Source organism: Taeniopygia guttata, chromosome 7 (assembly GCF_048771995.1).
Source record: "Taeniopygia guttata chromosome 7, bTaeGut7.mat, whole genome shotgun sequence".
NCBI classification, from domain to species: domain Eukaryota; kingdom Metazoa; phylum Chordata; class Aves; order Passeriformes; family Estrildidae; genus Taeniopygia; species Taeniopygia guttata.
This window is the reverse complement of record NC_133032.1, coordinates 38,396,881-38,407,607: the sequence shown is the minus strand read 5'-3', so window position 1 is coordinate 38,407,607 and position 10,727 is coordinate 38,396,881. Positions and strand designations below refer to the sequence as shown.

The window sequence follows — 10,727 nt, the reverse complement described above, 5'->3', positions numbered from 1 at the left end:
CCAGGGGAATATTCCTGGGGCTCTGAGCTCTGCCTGGAGCCTTTCCATGGCCTCCTTGCGGCTCTCCAACATCTCCACATCCTCCTTGTGCTGAACATCCCACAAATCCAACCTCCCGTGCCTGGATCCGTCCCAGCTGAAAGTTCCAGGTGAGGTTTCCCATCCCAGGTCCGTGTTTAGATCCACCTAAACTCAACTTAAGGGGTAGAAGTTCCCTCTGGAGCTCCTTTTCCTGCAATTCCATCTCTAACCTGCAATTCCCTGATTTCAGCCTCGAGGCTTTCCCAGGCTTTAGCTGGTGTGGGGATGATGACAGATAAAAGGATGGGATAAATTATTTATTCCCTGAATTAACAGACATTCCCAAAGCTGTCTCTTCCAATCCCACTGCCTGCATGTGGATTGAGGGCAGATCCTGCTGTTTTCCCTTGGAAAAATCATTTCCAGTTTGAAATGGGAGTTGGAGCAGGTGGTCATGGCAACAGTACCAGGATTTTCCTGACCTCAAAAATATCTGGATGAATCCCTAAATCCCTTCAATAAATCCTAAAAAAAAGGGATAAATCAGATTTCCAGGGAAATGAGATGGAGGTTGGTTCCCTCTCTGTAATTTTCTGTCAATCCTAATTACTAACATTTCTGAGAAATTCCAAAAAAAAAAAAAAAGGGGAAATACCTCCGTGTCTGCATTCATCCCTCCCAAAGGGATTATTGGGTGATTCATTCCCAGGCTCCACAGCCCATCATTAACAGGAGCAGTTAATTACCTCTAAGGGCTTTAATTTCCAGCAGGGGAGGTTGGGCCTCACTGGGGTTTGGTGTCACCTGCAGGTCCAACCCCCCAGACACCTGCAGGGACAACCTGGAACAGGGAATTACCGAGAAAAGGGATTTTAGTTGGGTTTTTCCATGTTTTTTTGGACAAGGAAGCAACTCTGGATGTGGGGAATCTCATGGAATGAGTTCTTAATTAGTCCTTTTGTGATCTGATTGATTGAAGGGCCCTGCAGCAGTGTAGGGTGAATTATAAAATTATATATGAATCTAGAAATTCTATTTATAAAATTCTAATTTTGTAAGTGGCTCCAGCTCTGACATCCAGGAGCCTTGGGATGGGACAGGGAGCGTTGGGAATGTGGAGCTGTCCCCCTTTGGAGCAGGGGAAGTGCCACCACCCTCCCCCACAGACCTTCCCCACCTCCTCCTTCCCAACCCAAATTCCCAGCCCGAATTCCCGGCCACGGGACCCACCCAGGGCTGTGTTGTGTCCAAACCGTGGGGAAGGAGATGGAATAAATAACGGATTCCTCTTTTCCTGCATGGAAATTCCTCTTTCAATTTGATCCTGATGTTTTCCTGCTCTTTTTACCAAGCAGAATGAAAACTCCCCCCTTTTTAGGTGGATCTTTTAAACCACATTTTGTATTTTTGGAGTAACTGGAGGAGGAGGAGCAGGAATATTTGGGCAGGAGGCTGGAGATGAGCCCCAATCCGAGTTAATCCGGGATATTCCAGCTCCATGCACGCCCAGCAATCCCTTTTCCAGCTGAAATCCCTCCTGCTTCCCATGAAATGCTCATACCCAGCAAACATCCTCTGTGATTTTCACCCCCAGAAACCCCGGGATGAATCCACAACCACCAGAGCAGATACAGAAAATACCAGCATTTTAATCACCCAGAGCATTTTACAGAGATTTTTGGGAATTGTCAGGGAAATCCTGGGAAATATTTCCCCACTTACCCGTGCTGGGATCCCGCTGCCCTGGGATTTCAGTCTCCTGAACCCTCTGGGCAGCGAGAATTCCCAAAATCCCAGCCCAGAGGGCCACAGCTGCATTTGGGGTGGTTCCCAAAGGAATGTCCCCAGCACATTCCAGGAATGTCCCTGTCCCCACATCCCAGCAGGAACGGCCACACCCACAAAAGGACTGAGCCCCCAAATTCCTGAAATTCCTGAAATTCCCAGAGGCAGAAAGGAGCTCTGGGATTCCTCTGGGAGCGGGAACACCTGGAGGCAGCGCTGGGGGTGGATCCAGGGATGGAGCTGTGCCTGTGGCCTGGTGGGATTCAGGGAATCACGGATGTGTTGGGATGGAGGGATGGAGACCCTGCAAGCTCCAGAGGGCTCAGCTTTGGACAGCTCCATCCTCATGGAAGGACGGGACAGCTCCCTCCGTGCCACTCCGGGGTCCCACCAGTGTCACTCCAGCATTCCCGTGTCTCCTGTGGGAATTCCTGTTGGAATCAGTTGGATCTCCTGCTGAAGCGCAGTCCTGGCCTGGTTTTCCCAACACTGGATCCCGGATTTTCCCAGCACAACCCAGGAAGCTTTGGTGCTGTCAAATCCCACTGGGCACAAGAGACCACCCAAGGTCCTCCAGGATATTCTTCCAGGATCTTCTCCAGGAGAGCCCAGCACATCCCATCAGCTCGGGCCACAGCTCCCAGGATGGCTCCCAGTGCCGAATCCCAACTTCTCCGAGGTCAGTGGCTGCCTCTGGAATCTCTGGAGTGACAGTGACACTTCCATATCCCAACTTCTCCAAGGGTCAGCTGCTGCCTCTGGAATCTCTGGAGTGACAACAATCCTCCATATCCCAACTTCTCCAAGTTCAGCCGCTGCCTCTGGAATCTGGAGTGACGGTGACACTTCCATATCCCAACTTCTCTGAGGTCAGCTCCTGCCTCTGGAATCTGGAGTGACAGCGACACTTCCATATCCCAACTTCTCCGAGGTCAGCCGCTTCCTCTGGAATCTCTGGAGTGACAGCAACTCCTCCATATCCCAACTTCTCCAAGGTCAGCCACTGCCTCTGGAATCTGGAGTGACAGCAACTCCTCCATATCCCAACTTACATAAGGTCAGTGACTGCCTCTGGAATCTCTGGAGTTACAGTGACAATTCCATATCCCAAATTCTCCGAGGTCAGCTGCTGCCTCTGGAATCTCTGGAGTGACAACAATCCTCCATATCCCAACTTCTCCGAGATCAGTGGCTGCCTCTGGAATCTCTGGAGTGACAGTGACACTTCCATATCCCAACTTCTCCGAGGTCAGCTGCTTCCTCTGGAATCTGGAGTGACAGTGACAACTCCATATCCCAACTTCTCCAAGGTCAGTGGCTGCCTCTGGAATCTCTGGAGTGACAGCGACAATTCCATATCCCAACTTCTCCAAGGTCAGCCGCTTCCTCTGGAATCTGGAGTGACGGTGACACTTCCATATCCCAACTTCTCCGAGGTCAGCCGCTTCCTCTGGAATCTCTGGAGTGACAGCAACTCCTCCATATCCCAACTTACATAAGGTCAGTGACTGCCTCTGGAATCTGGAGTGACAGCGACTCCTCCATATCCCAACTTCTCCAAGGTCAGCCGCTGCCTCTGGAATCTGGAATTACAGCAAGTCCTCCATATCCCAACTTCTCCAAGGTCAGTGGCTGCCTCTGGAATCTCTGGAGTGACAGTGACAATTCCATATCCCAACTTCTCCGAGGTCAGCCGCTGCCTCTGGAATCCGGAGCCCGCTGGCGTCGTCACTGCAGGCCTTGGCTCACCTGGAGGCCCGGAGGAGTCCAAGGGCACCCCTGGGTGCCTCTGCTGGGGTGGGGAGCGGGCTGGGCACTGCTGGGTGCGGCAGGAAGAGCGGGAAGAGCGGGATGAGGGCGGGAATCAGGCGCCCAGGGTCATGTTGCGCAGCAGCCACTGCTGGGCGCGGCCGCCGCCGCACTCGCGCATGGTGGGCACCAGCCGGTCCTGCTCCGACGGCTCCGCCAGGCACTGGTTGCTGTTCAGGTGCCTCAGGGTCAGCTTCTGCAAGGGGGGGACAGAGAATTCCTGCTGAAACCGGCGTTCCCATGGAATTCCAGCCGGGGAATGTGATTTCCTGGCATTCCAGGCCCGGTTTGGTCATTGCATGGAGCACCGGGAATCTCCTGGAGCTCCAGGACATCCCCACCGTGTCCCACCAAATTCCTGCTCCTCCCTCCGCTGAGCCAACAAACCCCTCAGCAAAGGGAGAATAATTCCAAGGAAATCGTGAATTTCCAAGTCCCACCAAATTCCTGCTCCTCCCTCCGCTGAGCCAACAAACCCCTCAGCAAAGGGAGAATAATTCCAAGGAAATCGTGAATTTCCAAGGCACAGCTGTTGGACGGAGGAGTTTGGTCCCCACGGCCATGGACACGTGGGAGGTTTGGGAGCAGAGCAGGAATTGCTGCTGATGGGAATGTATTTGCTCAGTATTCCATGGAAACGCTCCTGTTCCCAGGGCATCTCTCCTTCCTGGGACACCCCTTCTGATCCCACATTTCCGTGGGGTGGGAGAATTAGAGGGACACAAAATGAATTGGAAGGAAGAAAACACCACCTGTTCCACGGGGAGAACAAACATAGAAATAAAAAATATAAAATGTATACATGTATATATAAAAATTTAAATATATGTGTGTGTGTATATATATATATATACATATATATATATATATAAAGGTTTTTTTCTGGTGTTCCAACTAAACTGGTGGGATATTCCAACAAGGAATTTGGTTTTCTTACCACCCATCCCCTTGTGCTACTCCAAGGTATAGGAAGAATTTCATGAAAATTCTAGGAAAAAAATCTATTTAAAAAATCAAATTCCAGGGAAAATCTAGGAAAAAAACTATGGAAAAATCTGTGGGAAAGCTGAACCTTTTTGAGAGAATATTTTGCAACTGGAATTAGTTTTATGTCTTGGAATAGGAATTAAATCTTCAGCTCCTGCAGACTGGAACAATCATGGTAACAGGAAGATATCAAGGGAGTTTAATTCATTCAAAATTAATCAAAACTAACAATAATTAAGACTAATAATTACTAGTAACTAACAATTACTAAAAGCTAAGAACTAACATTAAACATCCGTTCTATCCTACAGCTGTAAAATCATCTTCTGTCTTGTTTTATAGAAAATATTGGCATGAAAAATTCTTTTTAATTATATGAAAATTATACTAAAAAATATTAGAATTTGTGAAAATTCTATTAAAATTCTACAAAAAAATTCTATGAACATTCTGTGAAAATTCCACGAAAAATTCTATGAGATAATGGTATGAAAAATTCTAGGAAAATTGTATGAAAATTCTACAGAATATCCATGAAAATTCTACAGAATATCCATGAGAATTTGATTAAAATTTTATGAATTTTTTAGGAACAATTTAATGCAAATTGTATGAAAATTGACATGAAGCAATGAAAAAGTGTTTCAAAAATTCCTGTAAAATTCCCTGAAGATGTACGGATTCCGTCAAAAATGACCGTTTTCACAACTCCAAAAAAAATTTAAAGAATAGAAAAATTCCACCCAAAAATAAAACGAGACAGAAACTCTGCCGAGCTCCTCCAGCAGAACCCGGAGCGGGAAGATTCCCTGGGAATTCCTTACCACGTCCTAGATTTTCTCCCAATCCTACAGGAAATAATCGGTGGGGCTGGAGTAAACCCTCCTAAAGACTTCCCGGCGGGAGGAGTTGCGGAGGATCCAGCTCTGCAGCGCGCTCCCGTCGCAGGCCTGCACCGTGGGGCCCTGCGAGCCGTCCTCCAGCCTGCCCAGCGTCAGGCAGGACTGCGTGATGATGTGCAGGAACGTGCGCCTCTGGAAAAGCGGGAACGCCCGGCGGGAATAAACCGGGAATGGCTGGCGGAGAGCGGGCCGGGAACGCGCCGCGGATAAACCGGGATGGCCAGAGGGAAAGGCTTGTGGGGTGGGATTGAGTGGCACAAAATATCTCCTCCCTGCTCTTGAGAGTGTTCCCGTGATCCAGAGTGGATTATTCTCCCTACCCTTGGATTGCTGCAATTCCCTGCTGGGAACATCCAGGTGGAGATGGGGTTATCCTAGCAGAAATAACCCAAAAGTTCCACCTTGCTCTTGACAGCATTCCCATGATCCAAAGAGGATTGTGGCTCATTCTCCCTACCCTTGGATTGCTGCAATTCCCTGCTGGAAGGATCCAAGCAGAGATGGGGTTTCCTTGGAAATATCCCAAAACTTCCACCTTGCTCTTGAGAGCGTTCCCGTGATCCAGAGTGGGTTGTTCTCCCTACCCTTGGATTGCTGCAATTCCCTGCTGGGAACATCCAGGTGGAGATAGAGTTTTCCTAGAAATATCCCAAAATTTCCACCTTGCTCTTGGCAGCATTCCCATGATCCAAAGAGGATTGTGGTTCCCAATCCCATTCTCCCTACCCTTGGATTGCTGCAATTCCCTGCTGGAAGGATCCAAGCAGAGATGGGATTTTCCTAGCTGAAATATCCCAAAACTTCCACTTAGCTCTTGAAAGCATTCCCGTGATCCAAAGAGGATTGTGGCTCATTCTCCCTACCCTTGGATTGCTGCAATTCCCTGCTGGGAACATCCAGGTGGAGATGGGGTTTTCCTAGAAATAACCCAAAACTTCCACCTTGCTCTTGACAGCATTCCCATGATCCAAAGAGGATTGTGGTTCCCAATCCCGTTCTCCCTACCCTTGGATTGCTGCAATTCCCTGCTGGAAAGATCCAAGCAGAGATGGGGTTTCCTAGAAATATCCCAAAACTTCCACCTTGCTCTTGAGAGCATTCTTGTGATCCAGAGTGGGTTGTTCTCCCTACCCTTGGATTGCTGCAATTCCCTGCTGGAAGGATCCAAGCAGAGATGGGATTTTCCTAGCAGAAATATCCCAAAAGTTCCACCTTGCTCTGGGGAGCGTTCCCGTGATCCAGCACAGAGTGTGGCTCCCAGTCCTGCCTCTCCAACCCCTCGGATTTCTGCAATTCCCCATTGGGAAGATCCAGGCAGAGATGGGTTTTGTTCTGCACAAATATCCTAAAATTTCCTCCCTGCTCTTGAGAGCATTCCCAAGATCCATCATGGAGCGTGGCTCCAACCCTTTGGATGGCTGTGATCCCCACTGGAAAGATCTGGACACAGCTGAGGTTTTTCCTGCATAAACCACCCTGAACCCCATTTGGGAATTACCCAATTAAAACCAGAATTCATTAAACATTTATGAGGTGGGTTTTTCCACAATTCCAGCTTTTCCTTTCCGGTGCCAATTCCAGGTGGGGTGAGATGAAGGGGAGATTCCACTTCCCTAAATTCTTCCCACTGTTACCCCGTCACTGAGGGCTGGAGCAGCTGGAATGCTCTTCCCACATCCCTCACCTGCTCCTTTTCCATGATTTTGGCTTGGGAATGGAAAAAGTGACGTGAGGATAAAGGAGCCACTAAAAATACCAGAGCCAAGTGTCCCTAAAATGTCACTTGGAGTCAGGGGCAGGGACAGCAGTGCTGGATCAGCATTCCCTGTTCCCTCTGTCCATGAACCTTCCAGAGCTCCATCAGTGCAGGACTTGGAATTCTCCCTCTCTCGTGTTCACAGGATAGGAAATATCCAAAGGTAGCGGATTCCTCACATGGGGATAAACGTGAACGTGGGAATCTGAGCAGGCTTTTCCTGGTACATGGATTCATGGGCTGGTTTGGGATGGAAAGACCTAAAATCCCATCCCCATCCCCCCTGCCATGGGCAGGGACACCTCCCCTGTCCCAGGCTGCTCCAGCCTGGCCTTGGACACCTCCAGGGATTCCAGCCCAGCCAGGAATTCCCAATTCCCAATCTCCCATCCATCCCTGCCCTCTGGCAGTGGGAGCCATTCCCTGGCTCCTGTCCCTCCATCCCTTGTCCCCAGTCCCTCTCCAGCTCTCCTGGAGCCCTTCAGGCCCTGCCAGGGGCTCTGAGCTCTGCCTGGATCCTTCCCTTCTCCAGGGGAACATTCCCGGGGCTCTGAGCTCTGCCTGGATCCTTCCCTTCTCCAGGGGAACATTCCCGGGGCTCTGAGCTCTGCCTGGATCCTTCCCTTCTCCAGGGGAACATTCCCGGGGCTCTGAGCTCTGCCTGGATCCTTCCCTTCTCCAGGGGAACATTCCCGGGGCTCTGAGCTCTGCCTGGATCCTTCCCTTCTCCAGGGGAACATTCCCGGGGCTCTGAGCTCTGCCTGGATCCTTCCCTTCTCCAGGGGAACATTCCCGGGGCTCTGAGCTCTGCCTGGATCCTTCCCTTCTCCAGGGGAACATTCCCGGGGCTCTGAGCTCTGCCTGGATCATTCCCTTCTCCAGGGGAACATTCCCAGCTCTGCCAGCCTGGCTCAGGGATCAGGAATCTCTGGAATTTTGGAGCAGCAGCTATGGGGAAGCACTGAGCCAGGGCACTGCTAGAGGAGCTATTCCAGGGATTGGGATTTGGCACAGGGATTGCACCAGACTTACCTCAAAGCTATACTCCCATTTCCCAAAATACTGAGGGGAGGGAAGACAGAAGGAAAGCGGAGTCAGTGATCCAAGGAACATTTTTTGTGCAGCCCCTCAGCTCTCCCTGGATGGAAATTCCACAGCTTTGCAGGGACACCGCGACTGGGGACGAACAGTGGCAATTATCCAGGAAAAAATCATGGAATTCTGAGCGGGAAGGGATCCACAGGGATCATTGATCCAAGCCCTGGCCCTGTTAGGATATCCCAACAATCCCATCCTGTCCCTGGGAGCGTTGTCCAAACGCTCCTGGAGCTCTGGCAGCCTTGGAATAAACCCTGAGGGATCTGTCAGGAGTAAGTCCTGCGGAACTTTTCAGGAATGAAGGCTGACATCACCATCCATCCACGAGGAATTCAGCTCCTTCCTATCAGCTCTGACACATTTCCAACTTCATTTTTCCCCTGGGTCCCTTCGTGCGTGTCACGTCCCAGAATCTCATCCCTCTCCACATCCAGAGGTTTCCCTGGATGTCACAACAGGAATCACCAGGCGTGGGAGCCTGGAATTTATTCAGTATTCCAATACCATAAATTAAATTAGAAAATGATACAAATAATAGGATGAAATTGTAGAAAATTCCATAAAAATCCCTCACAGAAACCCCTTTTTAGGATCATTTAATATCCAGCTGTGGCCCTGTTGTCCATTGCCAAGGCAGAATTGCTAAAAATTCCTAAAAACCACCCCAAATTCCTCCATGCAATGTCTGAATAAGCAAGGAAAGGAAAAATCAGTGTAATTCCATTGGAAAATCAAATTAATGAATACAAGGAATTCAGGAAATATCCTGTAATTGGGAAAAATTGGAATATCACAACTGGTTGTTTTCTTGGGAAAAACGTCCTGGATGTTAGGAATGTTTGGAGGTTAATAATACACTAACAAATATATAATAATGGCAATAATGAAATGAAAGGGAAAATGTGCACCTGAAACCTGAATATTCCAAGGAAAATTGGCAATAAAAAGCTTTACTCAATAAATCCAGGGACAGAGAATGCACTGGGATGTTTTCCAGGAGAACATGCAGCCAAGCCTTGGAGATGCCATAAAAACACGGAGTATTCCTGTTTTAGGAGCTCCATCTCATGGCCGTGCTGAGCTTTACACAATTCCTGGGAAATTCTGCTCAATTTAAGGGAAAAACCAGCACATTCCCTGCGTGTATTTTATTGGAAGAATTCCAACCTTCCGGGCAGGAAGGGTGGAGGTGCCCGAGGAATTCCTGGATTGGCTGGGTTGGGGACAAGGTGGAGATGGGGCAGAGCTTGGAGATGATGACCTGGGAGGGCTTTTCCAGCCTCAGGGTGGGCAGCAGCAGGAATTTCCCCATGGAAAGGGGCTCAGGGATTGGAATTTCCCAGGGAGGTTTGGGGTGCCCATCCCTGGAGGTGTCCCAGGAATTCTGGAGGTGGCACTCAGTGTGAATGGAAATCCCAGAGGGAATTGTAAATTGTAAATTGAAATGGAAACACGGAATTGGGCAAATCCCAGGAGGATTTCCTTGGAACTGGAAACTGTGTGTGTTCCAGCAGCAGGAATTTCCCCATGGAAAGGGGCTCAGGGATTGGCACTGCCCAGGGAGGTTTGGAGTGCCCATCCCTGGAGTGTCCCAGGAATTCTGGAGGTGGCACTCAGAGCTCTGGGTGGGGACAGGGTGGGGGTCAGGCAGAGCTGATGGGACTGGAGGGAAAGGATGGGGCTGGGAGGGATTTTCCAGCCTCAGGGATCCAGGGATTGTCCCAGAAGCACCCCCCAGGCCCGGGATACCTCGGCATCGTACTCCCAGAGCTGGTTGCCCCTCAGGTGGTGGCACTTGAGCATGAGGACGGGGCCGTTGAGCCGCGACACGTCCAGGCACAGATCGTCCGTGCGGATCTCCTTGTCTGCCGTGTAGGAAAACACCTGGAACACAGAGCGGGGCTGGGAAAGGGCTGGGAACCCCAAACCCGGCCCTGGGAACCCCAAACTCAGCCCTGGGAACCCCAAACCCGGTTCTGGGAACCCCAAACCCGGCCCTGGGAGCCCCAAACCCGGCCCTGGGAACCCCAAACCCGGCCCTGGGAACCCCAAACCCGGCCCTGGGAACCCAAAACCCGGTTCTGGGAACCCCAAACTCGGCCCTGAGAACCCCAACCCTGGGAACCCCAACCCCAACCCCAACCCTGGGAGCGACCCCGGGCTGGCTCGGGATATGGAGCCTGTCCTTGGAGAAACCCATGGGAATTCAAGGGAAGGGAAAGGTTTCCCTTGGAGAAATCCATGGGAATTTAGGGGAAGGTTTCCCTTGGAGAAATCCATGGGAATTGGGGGAAAGGTTTCCCTTGGAGAAATCCATGGGAATTCAAGGGAAGGGAAAGCTTTCCCTTGGAGAAATCCATGGGAATTGA

At 50.2% G+C, this 10,727-nt stretch overlaps 1 protein-coding gene and 1 long non-coding RNA gene across 5 annotated transcripts in view; one reads left to right on the top strand and one right to left on the bottom strand.

Moving 5' to 3' along the window:
- The first annotated feature begins 2,513 nt into the window (after nucleotides 1–2,513).
- LOC140684510 (uncharacterized) lies at nucleotides 2,514–3,620 on the top strand. Its single transcript, XR_012056876.1, has 3 exons — nucleotides 2,514–2,737; nucleotides 3,055–3,430; nucleotides 3,495–3,620. It is a non-coding gene; the product is annotated as an uncharacterized lncRNA (long non-coding RNA).
- GALNT13 (polypeptide N-acetylgalactosaminyltransferase 13) overlaps nucleotides 3,344–10,727 on the bottom strand; it is a 38,513-nt gene continuing 31,129 nt past the window's right edge. For 3 of the 4 annotated variants that reach the window (XM_072931783.1, XM_072931785.1, XM_072931784.1), the window contains exons 12-14: nucleotides 10,108–10,242; nucleotides 8,293–8,322; nucleotides 3,344–3,811 (exon numbers count right to left, since the gene is read on the bottom strand). In XM_072931783.1, the coding sequence (XP_072787884.1) occupies nucleotides 3,671–3,811; nucleotides 8,293–8,322; nucleotides 10,108–10,242 (306 nt within the window). In that variant the 3' untranslated portion in view covers nucleotides 3,344–3,670. The remainder of the gene's footprint in view (nucleotides 3,812–8,292; nucleotides 8,323–10,107; nucleotides 10,243–10,727) is intronic. The other variant, XM_041717417.2, reaches the window with a different exon arrangement.